This window comes from Diadema antillarum, unplaced genomic scaffold, assembly GCF_040938485.1.
Source record: "Diadema antillarum isolate AM-2024a unplaced genomic scaffold, OU_Dant_1.0 scf00000170, whole genome shotgun sequence".
In the NCBI taxonomy this organism is placed as follows: domain Eukaryota; kingdom Metazoa; phylum Echinodermata; class Echinoidea; order Diadematoida; family Diadematidae; genus Diadema; species Diadema antillarum.
This window is the reverse complement of record NW_027271059.1, coordinates 2,280,245-2,297,311: the sequence shown is the minus strand read 5'-3', so window position 1 is coordinate 2,297,311 and position 17,067 is coordinate 2,280,245. Positions and strand designations below refer to the sequence as shown.

The window sequence follows — 17,067 nt, the reverse complement described above, 5'->3', positions numbered from 1 at the left end:
AACAATTAGATCTTACTGTATAAGGCAACGTGAGTCACAGGGGAATGGAAGATGATTTATTCATTTGAAGATGGGAAAGAAGATATTAGCAATGAGAATGATATATAGACGACGCAGAAAAGCTGGATATTATTTCAATGATAATTTATTTTCGAAAGTAGCCTTTTACAGTGGATAAAAATGCTTTGAGATTTCTTTCTTGTATATGTCAGCTTTGGAGTCAAAATACGTATGTACAGCCTTATTGTTTATAATGTATATTTGGAAGGGAAAGTGCAATTTGGATACACGTTTCTTTTTTTTTCAGTATTTATACGTTTTCAAATTGCGTTGGGATTGTACAATAAGCTCTAAGCTTAGGTGGATTATCATTTCACATGACGAATGCGTTTCCATTTCCATACCTTTTGGAGAAGATTAAAAAAAGAAGAAGAATGCATTGCTTTAAGACATAGCTCATTCATTAGTCACTGACGTTGATAGGAAAATGCACGTTGAATAGATCTCATGGGACACTCGGCGATGTTATTTGAAGTCCTGTTTTAGCTCACTTTGTTTATATAAAGTAGGAGGATTTTGAATGAGATTCTGCTCTTGTCTCTTAGAATGTCTATACCATACACCAAGGATACAGGAATTTTATTACATTTGTATGCTATACGTGATCAGTCGACTTAAAAATACGCTTTTTCAAGAGCAGGGACAAAACAAAAAGAAGAAGAAAGAAAGACTGATATGTAGTCTATGTACTTGTTTCTATGAAACAAGATTTTCAAGTTATGCCATCCATGCATAGTTTGATTTAGACACACGATTACAACCATTTAGTTTGTTCAATAGAAAAAGTCTTTTTTTTTTCAAAAGAAGATAAATTGAGTAACAACAACAACTGAAAACAAGTACGATGGAAATCTGAAGAGTTTGTTTGCAAAAACCGATAAGTCCATATTTACCAAATGGAGATATATGCGATTAAAGGTCAAGAAAAATAAAGAGAATAATAAGAAATTTTTTGCTTCTTTTGACCATAACTTAGAAAATATACCTTTATATGAAGTGACCAATATATCATTTAAAAGGTATTATTTTGTACGTTATGACAGAAATCGTACTTCAAAATCTTCAAAAATGGACTTATCGGTTTTTGCAAATAAACTCTTCATCTGGAAGCTTCAAATTATGTTTCCCCGACAACTATTGGAAACCTTATTGCGATATATCATGACCGTGCTTGGATCCGGCGAGTATCATTTATCATCTATAAACTTTATCTTTCCGAAATATTGCAACAGTCATATATTCTTCTTTTTTTATATTAACCAGGGAGTAAGAATTAGTAATTAATATCTTGACGTTCAATCTGTTATAACTATACTATAGCGAATTTGCATATCTTCAAAGTCTACCTCAAATCTTTATTAAATACGAGAGTGAATTATAGCCAGTCAAATACCTCTGGCATCCCCCTATCAAAATAGACGAAAACAGCAACAAACAATTTCTAAGAATAGAATGCAAAACAAATTGACGGAGGCCTGTCAAATATTCGCAAGTAAAAATACGTTATTATGAGTCATTTTCGTCTTCTCTCTTCGTCTCTTAATACGGCCAGAACAAAACTATCCTGTCTGTCTGTTTGTTTGTGTGCTTGTTTGAAGGATGTAGCAATGTTGATATTTCATCACAACTGTCCATTCATTCATTCATGTTTTATTTTCATTTCCGAACAATTATATAAGTAATACAAACGTCAAAATGATGTCATGTCCTTGTAACATACAATACATCTTGTTTCATAAAGGACGTGATGAAAATGAAAATTGAGGGGCTGCTAAAAAGCGAACCGTTCCCTTGATCTGTTCACACACACAAAAAAAAAGTCTGACAACATTACATCGATATGTGTTATTTATTACAATAGTATTACGTCTCATCTTATATATTTGAAAAATAACTCTTTCATCAATTATTCATTCGTTCAATACTCCAGTGATTTATCTATTTACTTGTTTTTGTAACAATGGCGGTGTTGTTGACAGAATTTTTACGAAGTGTGTCGAAGGTTCTGTCACATAACATAAGCTGTTGGATTTTCTTATACCTTTTGATATTATCAAAGTACATTAATTAATCACACACACATGCACAGATACATCAACCATTACAAACACACACTCAAAAATATACATCAAAATAGCAAAATATGAGTTAAGGTATGTATTTGAAATTCATACATTAATTATCATTATGACGTATAGAGCCTATTGTACCTATTTTCTTGCATCGGTATAATTGTTTAACATCTGATTGATCATCTGATATTTAAAAAGAGTTGTGTCAAAACTATAAGAAATGTAATATTTCATTTTGGTCGTTCCTTCTCTTTTCAAGATGCTTAATTTCAAGACACAACTGAATGGAACCTGTAAAGAAGCAAGCCTGTCTTCATGTTGCTCCTATCATTGAGGTATACCAACATTAACTGTGTCGCAAACATTAAAATAGTGAATTTTGTATTTACGCTTTAGGGGTATTGATAAATATCTCATTTGTGTCCTTATTTATTCTTTATTTGAAATTTCATATAATATAATTTCTCTGCGTACGTCGTGAAAAATTGAATGAAAATGACACGAGTCGTATGGATTTAGATAATAAATGACATCACCAAACGAACATCAAACAGCCAAAAAGTTTAGATATTTAACGCGAACAGATGATAGTTCAAATTTCCCACCTGCTTTTACCGGCTGCCGACGTTAAAAGATCGTGTATGTCACGTGACCCACAGTGGGGACTGAATACAATCTGTAAAGAAACAAAGAAAATAGGATAATGAGAAATAACATCATACCCACATAGGAAGAACCGTTAAGGGACTAGAAAACTTAGGGTTACAGTTCAGATTACGATAAAACTCAAAGTTAAGGTGGAAAAAGAGAATAACAACATTATTTGAAATAGATGTAATCCTGTTTAGTATGTTACTTTTGCCTCTGATTTGACTTGATTTTAATCATTGTAATTATTGCACATGCACATTGTACACGTGCATACACGCATTTATGGTATCATATTATATACATAAGGTCAGAAGATATGTGCATATTAAATTTAACATGGCAGTCATGTTTGTTTGTTTTTTCACATGTTCGTTAGCCTTTCGTCATAAGTCAAGGATTAACTGTCTTCATAACTGATGTCATTTGTTTTTGCATTCAGTACGTACAGAGGAGGAAACAAACAGATATGGGAAATGTCAAACACACAGCGGGAGAAAGTGGAGGGGGGAGAAAAGGCGGATAAAAGGGAGAAAGAAAGAAAGAGAAGAACGGAAGAACGATAGAAAGAGAGAGATATACACCTGCGGAAAAAGGTGAGGAAGGAGAGAAAGAGAGAGAGAGAGAGAGAGAGAGAAACTGCCAGAAAACAAGAAGCCTCTGTAAACGTACCACTGATCAAGAAAGAATAGCAGGAAATACCCCGATAGTCCACTTCAGACTCATCGTATAACGTTTATGTTATACAATCTGTACTGACATTGTGGATTAGGTGCAGTATTAATGGAAGCTTTTTGCGGAGGCCCTCTCGCTGTATGGTGCTTCGCTCGCCCGTTACAGCGAGATGGCCTTGACAAAAACCTGGATTAATGGAGACCACTCATTCTAATGTTTAATATATTATAAACAGATCGAATATCAAGATATTCAGGGGGAAAAATAAATGAAAAAAAAACAAGAGCGCAGCTGATATGAGCAGATAAGGGATCGGTTGCCATAGCAATGATCCTTCGTAATGCTCTTCTCATTTCCAAGTGTGCTTTAAGAAAAAAAAACGCGTGTTTCCTCAAGAGGTCGAGAAAAAGAAACCAGAAAAGAAGGGGGTGGGGAGGGAGAGAGTGGGTGGATGGGGACTGCAACCCTCCAGTGCTGTGAGGGTTAAAGAGATAAAACCACCATTGTGCTACCATGGTAATATATAACCACTTCACCTTGTCCACCTCCTCATTCCAACACCAATAATCATCATCTGCTTTGTCATTCTGCTAATAATCGTTTTTATTCTTTCTGTGCTTTGTTGCAATCATTTCTGCGTGCCAGAATGCGGTTCGGAGCGATTATCATCGATCAATATTTGGTAATTGGATTTGCGCTAGCGGTAATTGACGGTTAACAATTACATGCAGCTTGGAACATACTAATGCACATATTAAAACAAAAATAAAGAGGGAGGGAGGGGGGAGGAAAGAACACGCTGTTGTAGAACGCGTCGAAAGAGAAGTCAGCTCATGCAAATTCTGCACTTTTATTAAAGGCCACGTGCCACATTCTGCGTAGACCATCGATGATAAAAAGAAACAACACGCGACAAAAGCATTAATTTTCATCTGACTGAATAAAGACGTGTTCACAGTCGAAAGACCTAGAGAGGAAAATACAGGAAATACAACTCATTTAACTCCGTTCGTGGTTACAGCTCATACTTGTTACTCTATTATCTGCGCTTTTTCCTTTTTTTTCTATTCTTTGGAATAGACGTTGAAATGAGAAGCTTTTACGCGTCCACACGTGATCCATGCGCCGCCAGGCGAGCTTTACCTTAGCATAAAATACCCTTGTGTACAAAGCAAGATGTGCAGGAAGCAACGCCGGAAATTCCACGCGAGCCGGAGGCTGATTCCTGCGTGACGTCTTTTGATGCTATCAATTCAAAAATTGTCTTTTTTTTTTTCGCCAGGTGAGCGAGTAAGCTATTTCATCGGAGAGAATTCCCTTGATGTTACCTTTCGAGGGACTCGTACGACATGGGAGAAAGGAACACCAAAAGGACAAAGAGAAAGACATCTATGGTCTCTGGTATACTTTCGAGACTTCAGCATGGCCACTGCCAATCACTCGTATTTCCACTTGGTTGTGTTAGATATACTTTATTCAGACGCTTGAGAGCTCTTCCTCTCGGCACTTAACACACTTTCATCTGTAGAGAGATCCGGGGGTTGTCTCCCTGGTTTCGGCTAATTTCCCTGTTAGCCTATCTCATGTTTCGTGTTTTGTTTCTTTTTTTGTTTTGTAAATCAAATGACCTCGAGTATCTTTGCTACATCCGAAATGATTCTTTGGAGAAGATGGGCAAAGATGATGTTAAACTAAAGGAAAGAAAACTCGTTGCAAATTTCGAGCCTATAACAACAACCACTAAAAAGAATGCAAAAAGAAACAAAACGATAAAGAAACCAAGACAAATGTTCCAGAAAAAAAGGACATTATAAAAGCAAACCAACGATTTGTGGAATCTTGCTTTGCTGTAGCTTTCACAAATAGTTTCGAGTCCAAAACCTCCGAAAACTTTTGATATTGTACACAAATGTGACCCTGCATCACAAAACCAACACAAAGTCGCCAAACATGGATTTTTAGTTGAGGGCAGAATCTTAAAGAGTAGACTCTAAGCTTTAAAACGACGTATAACTGAATTCAAATGGACTCTAAATATAAATACCAGAAAGAAAGCACACGCTCTGGAAAAATGTGAACTGAGAAAAAAGGCTTTGAAGTACAGTGTCTATTCAAGCGCTTCATCTTTACCGTGCCGTGCTGGCTGTGCGATGAATGGGACAAAAAACAGGATGTTAACCACAGGAACAATAGCAATGAAGGGATTATCAGATTAAGCTGAAATTGAGCATGTTTTATTAACACATTCTGTCCATGGTTAATTCAAACTTTCAAAACCGTAGAGGTATTCTTTCAAAAGTTATTAGAATTGAAAGTGAAGAGTGTTTAAAGGATTTCAAGAAATGAAAAGGGGACTCTGAGACACACCTGATCATTCTATTCCCCCCCCCCCCAAAAAAAAAAGAGTTCTAGAAAAACTGCTGAAAACACACTTTCCCACACATGTTATGATCTCAAACTAAACAATAATGTAGAAGAAGGATAGCTCTTTCAGAAAATATGAAAAAGTCAAGATTGACACGGTTGACCCATTTCACCTTTTTTGAGTCCTCACGTAAAATCAAGGGGTGCGACTTTTTGTTCGTTTTGTGATGCACAGTCACAAATAATCTGCAAACCGTACTAAAAGAGTTAAACCACAGTACTGTTGTCAGGTACTCTGTTTTATTGAGCACATCGGGCGCATCCCAGCAACCTTGAACATCCGATTGAGCGATGATTGATTAATGTGAAGGACAAATGAGTAGTGGAAGCAGGGAATCAGACTCCGAATAACCGTTGTCATAATCATAATTAAACTGACGAATATGGTTGAACTGAAAGAGAGAGAGAAAAAAAAAACATGCAAAACACGCATGGCCACAATTATAATTATTATGATGTTCACAGCAACCGCAGAAGGAAGCAACTTGTGTGATGTTAAAACGGACAGAAACTTTAAAAAGCTGATGCAAAACATAATTTCTTTTTTTTTTCGTACAATATTCCCGCCATCATCAGCATTTCAACGAAAACGATGTATTCATGTCATCATATAACAGAGAGATTCTCTCAGAAGTCGTTCACATTTAATAAAGCAACCAATATGACGTTTGGTATGAGAACATATTGTTATTCAAATTCATGGATTTCTTCCGTCGATGTAGGGCAATTTGTCAATCAGTTGCAACGAACATATGTGACCGTGCACCTCAAAACGAACATAAAGTCGCACACACTGATTTTGCGTGAGGACTGAAAATAAGTGAAATGGGTCAACCTAGCCTAACTTGACTTTTTCATATTTTCTGAAAGAGCGGGTCTTCTTTTACATTATGCTAAAATTTGGTATCATAAAACGGGCAGGAAAGTGTGTTTTCTTAGCAGTTTATCTCGAACAATTTTGGTAGAATCGTGTGATTAGGTGTGTCTTTAGAATCCCTTATTCATTTCTCAAAAACCTTGTCCACACTCTTCACTTTTAACTCTAATAATTTTTGAAAGGATAGTGCTACTGCTTTGAAAGTTGGAATTGATTATGGACCGAATGTGTTAATGAGGCATGCTTATTTTCAGTTTAATTTGATAATCCCTTCATTGTTGTTACTCTGGTGGTTTACTTCCTGTTTTTTGTCCCATTCATGGCACAGCCAGCACGGTTTGGTAAAGATTAAGCGCTTGAATAGACACTGTACTTCAGAGCCTCTTTTCTCAGATCACACTTTTCCTGAGTTTGTGCTTCCTTTCCAATATTTAGATAGGTTAGGAGAGTCCATTTGATTTGAGTTATGCATCATTTTAAAGCTTAAAGTCTGCTCTTTCAGAATATGGTCTTAACTAAAAATTCATGTCTGGCGACTTTTTGTTTGTTTTGAGGTGCAGGGTCACATATTGTTGTTCTTTTCTTTCTTTCTTTTTTTTGAACGAAGAAAATTCTGCTGATTTTACATACACGAAGAACCCAATCAGAAGTCGAGATTACAAATCAAATGGACCCAGAGTAGGCTCGTTCCGACGAAAGGAATAATATTTGGATTCTGAACGCGATCCAAATCATACTTTCGTATGAATGAGGCGAAAATTCTTCTTTAGAACCGCGATTAAAACATCGAGTGGGAGTTGCTGCCGGGACAGGATTGACAGTGGTCTTGATTCTGAGAGAGTTTATCCAAGGCTCTACTCCTACGGAGAGCGCTGCGCACATCAGATTTTTTTTTTTCCTCGGGCATGCTCCACTTGATCTGACCGCGTTATTGGAACGGGAGACTAGGCCGACGGTGGGGTGATGATGGCCGCGCACTCCGGAAGTATAGGCCTTTAAAGGTCGTATATCCCTTTTGTAAAAGTCACGAAATTTTGAATTATTAAAGCATGGTCTCTGCTATTATCATATGTCATATCTCGCGGTAATACCCCAAATACATTTTGAATAGGGAATGCAGAACTTACATCATGTCACGTAAATGTACTCTCCTTTTTTGTACCTAGAGTAACAAGCAGATTTTTTTTTTTTTTTTTTTTGGGGGGGGGGGGATCCGAATATGCCGCTGAAAACCTGATATATTGTTTCTTCCTCATTGACATGTTTCTGATTTTATCACTTTGATGAAAGGCCTTGGGCAATAACAACCTTAACGACCTTAACAATAATTTCAGCTTATTGAATGAATATAATTATCAGGGCTTCAAAATGGGCGCACGAACTTTGATATTAGTACATGTCTGATTGAGGAGAAGTTTCGGCATGGAGACCATAATGTCCGTACAATCACCCAAAGTACATTGTAATGAAAATTTCCATCTTTATTGTTATCGTTACCACCACCATCATCAGAGATAAATCACATGACTTAGATTTATTGTTTTGATACTTGTTTATGTTGGGCAATGCAACACAAACATCTAGCCTGTCGTTTTGTCTTTACCACACTGCGCCGAATCACATGGTGCATTGTGCACGTCGAGACAGTAATTAGTTACGCAGAGATGTTTACCAATATTCTTGAATGACGTTCTTGTTACGACTATCCTTTTCAAAAAAAAAAGAGCACAACAACACACTCACACACAAACACGGTAAATTGCGTAATATCATTAACTTCATTAATGACGTGGGAGCGTCACATTATGTCGTCACAGTCCTCTTATCTTTCTCCATTGTATCAAACAATGGTCAGCTGCACCTCATTTTTTTTTACATTATAATGGCGGCCATTCACTCTCTTACATCAGCTGCCCTGACTGGGATTGCAGTTATAGTGTATATATAAAACAAGATAATGAATTTTGTGTGCATATTTTTATCCATTCCTCCACACACACACACGCAAACAGTAAAAGCCTACACCTAAACACGGACGCCTACACACACGGACACGGCACACATATATTATACACACATGCATACAGTATTTCTACTCAAAGTTTCATTGACTTTTTGATATTGATAAGAGCAATCCAGGGTACTGGAACCACACCGAAGGCTTAACCGTGAATGATGTACATATAGTTAATTAAAACATTAAAAAATGCCCACTTCACGTTTTCCACAGTTTTTATCTTCTCCCTTGTTATATATACCAAATTGTTTTGAAGAAGCAACGTACATTACACATAAAATACAACCCTATTGCAGCTGATAAATGCCAGATATCACCATCCCAGAAAGGTTATTTACTTTCAAGCTCAAGCAAAGAAGAATCAAAAGCGAAGATCATACACACCAAGCACAAGAGAACAGTCAATATTTTATGGATTTTTTTTTTCTTTTTTTTTCTTTTATTGCAGGGACAACAGGTGATGTAAGGCTTATCATTCATTTTCGGATAATGTACGACATTTTGGACGTCGACGTTTACAATATTTGTGCCTTACATACCATAATAAGGAAAAGAAATATCAGATTTCACACCATTTACTGACAATCAACCTTCAACAACAATAACAATGATAGCCATTATAGATTGTAATTACCAGCTATTGTTGCCATAACGCAGTTTTAGTAATGTTTACTGATCATAAAGACATACGCACACACACAGATGCATTCGGCGAGACTACTTACATTTCAGCGTGTGTGAATTTTTGAGGGTGTGTTTAAAAATATCTAAATAATGTCTACAAGGCTTTTAATTTCTAATCGAAGTAGCGGAAGTTATTTGTGCCAAACAGAAGTGTCCCTGTTTGAGATATGTTTGTTATCAACACCAAAAAATATTAAGCATAGAGTCCAGTGATGTCATGTTTAGGGTGTTTTCCTATACAACTTGAATTGTCATCGACATGTTTGATTCATGTCTTGTACGTTTTGAATTTCATCTTGTGGTTGAAGAAGTATGTGGATTTCATTTAGAATATCATATTTTAATTTTGAATATGAAAACATGAATGATAATAAGAAAAAATGTAATTTAGCTCTTGGTAGTGACAATCATTCATTTTGAGAATACTGAGTCTCGAAACGGGGAGGCAAAGTATACGAGCACATAATGAGAAATTAAAGGGTTCGAAATCTAATATTTCTATAGCAATCACGTGAAATGAAAAAGCGTGTTCTGATATAAAACTTGACTGAAAAGCCATCATGTACACTTTATAAACATGCAAACACACAAACAGACACACCCTCCAACACACGACCACACACACCCACAAACACACACAGTATTTTGTACCCTTTGTTTGCGAAATTGTGTAGAAACTTGCGTTGATGATAATAAAGAATGATAAACTCGGTGTCTTGAAAGACCAATATTTCTTGATAGTGCAATATTATCTGGCTATTATACTGACTGCAAAAATTAAGGAATTACAAAATGAATGCCTCCTTAAACTCACATAAACTGTAATGAAGCTTCACTAGTTGAGAACAACTAAATATTCCCACCATTTAACTGTTAGACATTTGTTATGTATGGTGCTGTCATTATTTTGTAAAACACTTTAATCTTTAAATATTATCAACCTTCTATCTTCGGAATGGGCATTTGGTGATTTCAGACATCTCTATTCCCCTATACTTTACTGGGCAAACTGTCGTCTATTATGTGATACTTACATTTTCCGCTTTATTCTATTTTATTGACACATGATTATTGATTGGTGCTAGTAAAACAGAATATTATGTATTTTCATTTTATAACTTATTCTGTAAACGCAAAGTTATTTTCTATGGCGTGCATTCTGTCGATGTATGTCTATTTGTCTTTATCATTCTACGCCTTTTACGCTTGTGTTACCACAAGAATACACCGACATAAGATATAAAATCTTTCATTATCCGTCAGTGCTTTCATCAAAATCTTAATTGAAAAGATTCACTCTGAAGGACATGGCGCCAATACGCCTCTCGTAAAACTAAAGTCATGCTTACATGTACAACAATCTCACACACCAAACACTTTCATCTTATCAAGATGTGAAACTCCCCTTGTAAACACAAAACTTGCATTTGCAATATTGGAAACAACAACGGAACGAGGCATTGGAAAACGCCATATTGAACTGTACAAACTCACAGTGATGTGGCACAGAATATCCACGCTTCATTTGACTTTCCATACGAGCGTCCCTTTTAGAATACATAATCTTTCAAAAAAAATACCCTCCCCTAGGCAATTGAGCTATAAAGAGACATCCGCCATTCGGAATCCTCCAGTGGCTTTGAACGGAAGAGAAAAACAGTATGAAGACTTCGGTGTGTCTTCACATGCCGTTCGTGTGGTTTCGTTCCGTTTGTATTCGTGTACATTCACCACTAATCCCCCTCCCTTTGAAAGACGTGTTTTCTTATTTTGGACGAATGCCCTTTTTGTAATATTTAGACTGTTTTCTCTGTCGTGAAAACCCATGAGAAGAAAGGGCATAAAAAGATTATGCTATCCATTTTTTGGTTTGAATTATGATTTCTCTTTTCATTCTGCTTAAACGTTTCAGATATTCTTTTTGTCCTTATTTCTTTAAAAATAAAATTGTGAATCGAGCTCTGCAATCACAAGTAGAGGCAAGGGGAAATCGTATTGACGTCTTGATCTTTGTCTGCTTCTGGTTAATGAGTTACGTGATGGAAAAAAAAAGGTCATTATTTACCTCTCGTTCCTACCGTTGCTTTAATTAGTTTCGGCTACAGTTGCCCTTCTTTGAATGCGTGTTATATGTTCCAATTGTCCATGTATGTGGTGTGTGTGTGTGTGTGTGTGTGTGTGTGTGTGTGTGTGTGTGTGTGTGTGTGTGTGTGTGGTATGTGTTTGGCTATTGTTCTTTTACTTTTTTTTTTTACAGAGAAAGAGTAAGATGAGAGCAGATATGTCTTGATTGCCAGTCCGAAGGAAGCCCATGGGGTAAACATTATGCCACTCGATACATTGTGACTATGCAACCTTACCTACTCACGTAGACTTGCTCAACTGTAAAACAGCTAAAAAAAGCGCGCACAGCATGAAGATAACAGAGGTAGAGGCGATGTGAAATTTGAAGCTGTTGTTTTTTTGCAACGTTTTGTTGTTGTGTGATCATATATCGCCTGAGGCAAATTGCACAGCAAAAAAAAAAGAAAATAAATAAAAATAAAACCTAAACCTCTCCGACCAGGTAAAAAAGAAAAAGAAAAAGAAGAAGAAGAAGGGGAAGGAGAAGAAAGAAGCAGAGACACGATATGAGAGCGTATGCAAGCATTAACGTCTTGTGTCGCATGAATCCATAACTAGATTAAACAGTATCCTAAAAGTCAAGATCCAGTTTGTATTCAATAACTCCTTATTGGATGGTTGGGCTATCTATGTAATTTTTCCCTCTTTTTATTCTTTCTTTTCATTCCCTCTTTTTCAGCGTATCTTATAATATACTTAAGATCTCAAAGGGGAGTCCAACCGTAGAAAGACCAACGGCCTCTACTGGCTCCTCCATTTTCTCTCTTACAATTTCCTTTTTCATTCTTATTTCTCTTTGTCTGCATTGTGTGTTCTTGTTTTTGGACATGTTTACTGTTCCCTAATATAATGTTTTATTCTCACTTTGTTCTTTGTTGTTGTTTTTTTTTTTGTTATGAGAATTTGCAAATATATGAAATAGATATATATAATGAATTTTCTCGATATTATTCTGTAGAATATAATGGAAACATCAAATAATAACCTAATAGCACCAGCTTCATCTTCTTCACTTCCTATCACGATATCTTGTTAATTCTAGACACTTTGAGTCCTTTGTTGATTTGTTTAATGAATCTGTCGATATTACTTAAAATGATACAATGAACAAATTAAAAATATTCTGAAAATACCAAACCAAATTTCTTTAAAAGGCATTATAATGGGATGGTTTGATGATAAATTATACTATCATCAATAGCGAATCCTATGACTTAATTAGCGACGATTGGAAAGAGAGTGCGAGGGGCATTAGAAACAGTCGTAGTTATCATGATGGTTATATCTATGATCCCATGATTATAATGGACTTTACTGCTACAAAGACTTTTAGGATAACAAAGTGTAACTAAACACAAATGTAATTTAACACAACCCCAAACTTCATTTTCTACAGCAGAACTCTTATGTAGTGCAGCATTCTCGGGATTCTTTCAGCTCCGAACATGGGCCGAATGCATAAAACAAGCAATTGCTTGTAAGCAATTGCTTCAAGCAAAAGCACAAGCTCGTCTAGCAAAAGGTCTAGCTCAAGCAATTGCTGAAATCCATATGCATAACCTTTTGCTTTTGCTTATACCTTTTGCTTGTCCCGCTTGCCTGCGTTTTCAACAAAAGGGACGTCACGCCTGTGCGCACACAAGAACAAAGGCGAGTGTGACAGCATGTATTTGAAAGGGCGTGTGTGTGCGAAAACATTTCCTGACATAGCAGAAGAGCTATGAAATGACACTCATGAATGCACACACACACACACACGTACTGGCTGATTCCCATCACTGGGTATAGTAGCCCGGATGTGCCAGATCGCAAGTGGAGAGAGGTCTCCTTGCTCTCCACCGAAGTCTGACATCCTATCTGTTTTTCATCACATTTTGCGTGCTAACCGCTGGACATTCCCGTTGTTAAAACGGAAAAGTTTCTTACACTACTAAGGAGTAATTCTCGTAGATTTATACCACTCATGCACAAGTGTGGTCTTTCTTTTAATAATATGAATATGATACTTAAAAGGGAACGTCCCAAATAAGCAAAAGCTTAAGCTCATTTTACAGTGCTTGCAAAATCGTAAGCAAATGCTAGCAAGAATAAGCAAAAGGTATGTTTTATGCATACGTTTTTAAGCAAATGTTTGGTCTCTAAGCAATTGCTTGCGGACAGCAAGCAATTGTTTGTGCTTGCTAGCAGATGCCTCTGCTCGCAAGCAATTGCTTGTTTTTATGCATACGGATTCGAGTAAAAGGCTAGCACAAGCAATTGCTAGCGTTTATGCATTCGGCCCAGTGACCCAACATCTAGTATAAAAACAAAATCCTGAGTGAAAAAAAAACAATATAGAGAAAATGCATTTCACTACAATTGTGACCCTGCACCTCAAAACAAACAAAAAGTCGCCAGACATGAATTTTTAGTTAAGACCATATTCTGAAAGAGTAGACCTTAAGCTTTAAAATGATGTATAACTCAAATCAAATGGACTCTCCTAACCTATCTAGATATTGGAAAGAAAGCACAAACTCAGGAAAAGTGTGAACTGAGAAAAGAGGCTCTGAAGTACAGTGGGTATTCAAGCGCTTAATCTTTACCAAACCCTGCTGGCTGTGCGATGAATGGGACAAAAAACTGGAAGTAAACCACCAGAGTAACAACATGAAGGGATAATCAGATTAAACTGAAATTAAGCATGCCTCATTAAAACATTCTGTCCATAATTAATGCCAACTTTCAAAGCAGTAGCACTATCCTTTAAAAAGTTATTAGAGTTGAAAGTGAAGAGTGTGGACAAGGTTTTTCAGAAATGAAAAAGGGGTTCTAAAGACACACCTAATCACACTATTCTACCAAAAATGTTCGAGATAAACTGATAAAAAACACACTTTCCTGCCCGTTTTATGATACCAAATTTGAGCATAATGTAGAAGAAGACCCGCTCTTTCAGAAAATATGAAAAAGTCAAGATCGGCTAGGTTGACCCATTTCACTTATTTTCAGTCCTCACTCAAAATCAGTGTGTGCGACTTTATGTTCGTTTTGAGGTGCACAGTCACAATAAAAAAAAACCTAATGATCTAGGACCTACATATTCTACATGACATATAACATTTTTTTTTTCAATCAATAATATTCACTGTAAATCTTACGGATTAATGTATTGTGATGAAACACAAAGGTACTCCATGTTCAACGTTACAGTCAAGTGTTCAAGTGTAAGTTAGCAAAATGCAACGAAAATGTTTATAACTAGAAGGCGTAAAATAATATTATCATATTTTGGTGCATTGTCTTGTCCACAATGCCAATTGTCAAGAGAACTTTAGTTCGATACAGTAAGTAGTGTTTTTATGCTTTTATTTCTGACCCTGCATCACAAAACAAACAAAAAGTCGTCAGACATGAAATTTTCGTTAAGAGGATTTTCTGAAAGAGCAAAATTTACGCTTTAAAATGATGTATAACTCAAATCTAAATACCGGAAAGAAAGCACACACTCAGGAAAAGTGTGAAATGAGAAAAGAGGCTCTGAAGTACAGTATCTATTCTAGCGCTTAATCTTTACCAAGCCGTGCTGGCTGTGCGATGAATGGGACAAAAAACAGGATGTAGACCGCCGGAGCATCAACGATGAAGGGATTATCGGATTAAATTGAAATTGAGCATACCTTATATGAACACATTCTGTCCATGATTAATGCCAACTTTCTAATGAGTGGCATCATCCCATCAAAAGTTATTAGAGTTGAAAGTGAAGAGTGTGTACATGTACAAGGTTTATAAGAAATGGAAAGGGGACTCTAAATTCACCCCTAATCACACTATTCTACCAAAAAAATGTTCGAGATAAACTGCTAAAAAAAAACACACACTTTTCTGCCCGTTTCATGATCCCAAAATTACGCATAATGTAGAAGACTTGCTCTTTCAGAAAATATAAAAAAGTCAACATCGGCTAGGTGGACCAATTTCACCTATTTTCAGTCCTTACACACAATAGTGTGTGCGAATTTTTGTTGGTTTTGTGATGCACGGTCACATTTGATGTTTGCAGCAGTAGAAGAAGACGCATGCACCTGTTTGTAGACGAAGAACTTATGATAGTGCCTAGGTTTAAAGTGGTAGAGAGCGATTATCCTGCCGTGGAAATTGTACTCCATTTCTTTAGATAATTGTATTGCTCTTACATACCATGCCCTTTTATCATGTGGAAGATAATGCATTATTATTTGCATTTTTGTTACATCTATCCCACAAAAAAGACATTAAAAAATCTTGACATTACAAATAGTCAAGTCACCAAAAAGATCTTGACAAAAAGACATAAAGTAATCTTGCCAATTTCCAAATATCTTCCGGTAATGCTTACACCACACGTTGTATGCGTCGCATTGAAATATCGAATTTATCCAAACTCTATATCTGATTAGAAATAAGCAGGAGTTTTTCCCTTCTGGTGCAAAATCATGACAGTCTTGAGCAATATACTGTTGTAATAAGTGCTCATAAGACATTTATATCGGTAACGACACGAACCAATCACTTACAACCAATAAACGATTAGAACATTCTCATACACACAATTTCAAAATCATAAGTTATATGCAGTGTTGGTAAACTTTACAATCATTGGGTACTCACACAGAATACAGGTAAAATGTTTTCGTTGTGTAGATCTTTCCCGTCAAATGCTTGTCAATGAAAATATCATGTAACTTATTTGGCTACAATTAATTTTCCTTGTGAATGAGCAGATGGAGAGTGACTGCTAGTAAATTCAAATCATATAATTAGTCTGAGAGTCACACAGCTTGTATCCTTTTCCTTCTTACCTTCTCGATGTTGCCGTCTATGTCGAGGTAGATGGTACGAGCTTTGCTGTAAGAGGCCCCGTTTCCCATTGCGACTTCTAAGATTGCCGCAGATGGGTACACCAAATAGACAATACAATACGAAACTGTCGCGATCTTAAATTCACCAGTTCTCTTTCTCCCTCTATTTTCCTCACTTATTGAAAGCAAGAAATTCACCGTCTTGTCGCAGGGGTTGTTTTATGTGATTAACGCGATTTTCTCCAAGCGCTCGATGCTGTGCTGGTTGCTGTAGCATGAAAGCGAGTTAAAGAATAAATCGCGCGTAAACGAATACGGCTGGAGCGAGGAACAGCATCATCGTAGCTGCGATGTGTTCATTTTGTTTTTCTTCTGCTAAAGGCCCGAGGTTGAGATTTTTCATCACATCGCTTGATACGCTGCGTCGCCTACGACACAAGGTGTACTGGCGCGATGTATTTTCACTACACCCTACGCTCCTACTTGCTCGCCTCCCGCTGTCGCACGGCGCCAACGAAGCGCGCGCAATTATGACAATGACTATCTGGTTGCCATAGAAACGAGGCTAGGAAGCCACTCAGTCCGACCGCTTTTCGAAGCTTCGTTTCATGCATCTCACAGACGTTATTCAAATGACCATAGCGTGTTGCCTAGCAACTAGTC

The 17,067-nt window shown here is 36.7% G+C and overlaps 1 protein-coding gene across 1 annotated transcript in view; it reads right to left on the bottom strand.

The window, feature by feature from the left end:
• LOC139722728 (high affinity cGMP-specific 3',5'-cyclic phosphodiesterase 9A-like) overlaps positions 1-16,473 on the bottom strand; it is a 55,580-nt gene extending 39,107 nt beyond the window's left edge. Inside the window, exons 1-2 of the mRNA XM_071634018.1 lie at positions 16,405-16,473; positions 2,738-2,808 (exon numbers count right to left, since the gene is read on the bottom strand). Of these exons, the coding sequence (XP_071490119.1) occupies positions 2,738-2,808; positions 16,405-16,473 (140 nt within the window). The remainder of the gene's footprint in view (positions 1-2,737; positions 2,809-16,404) is intronic.
• Positions 16,474-17,067: the final 594 nt, after the last annotated feature.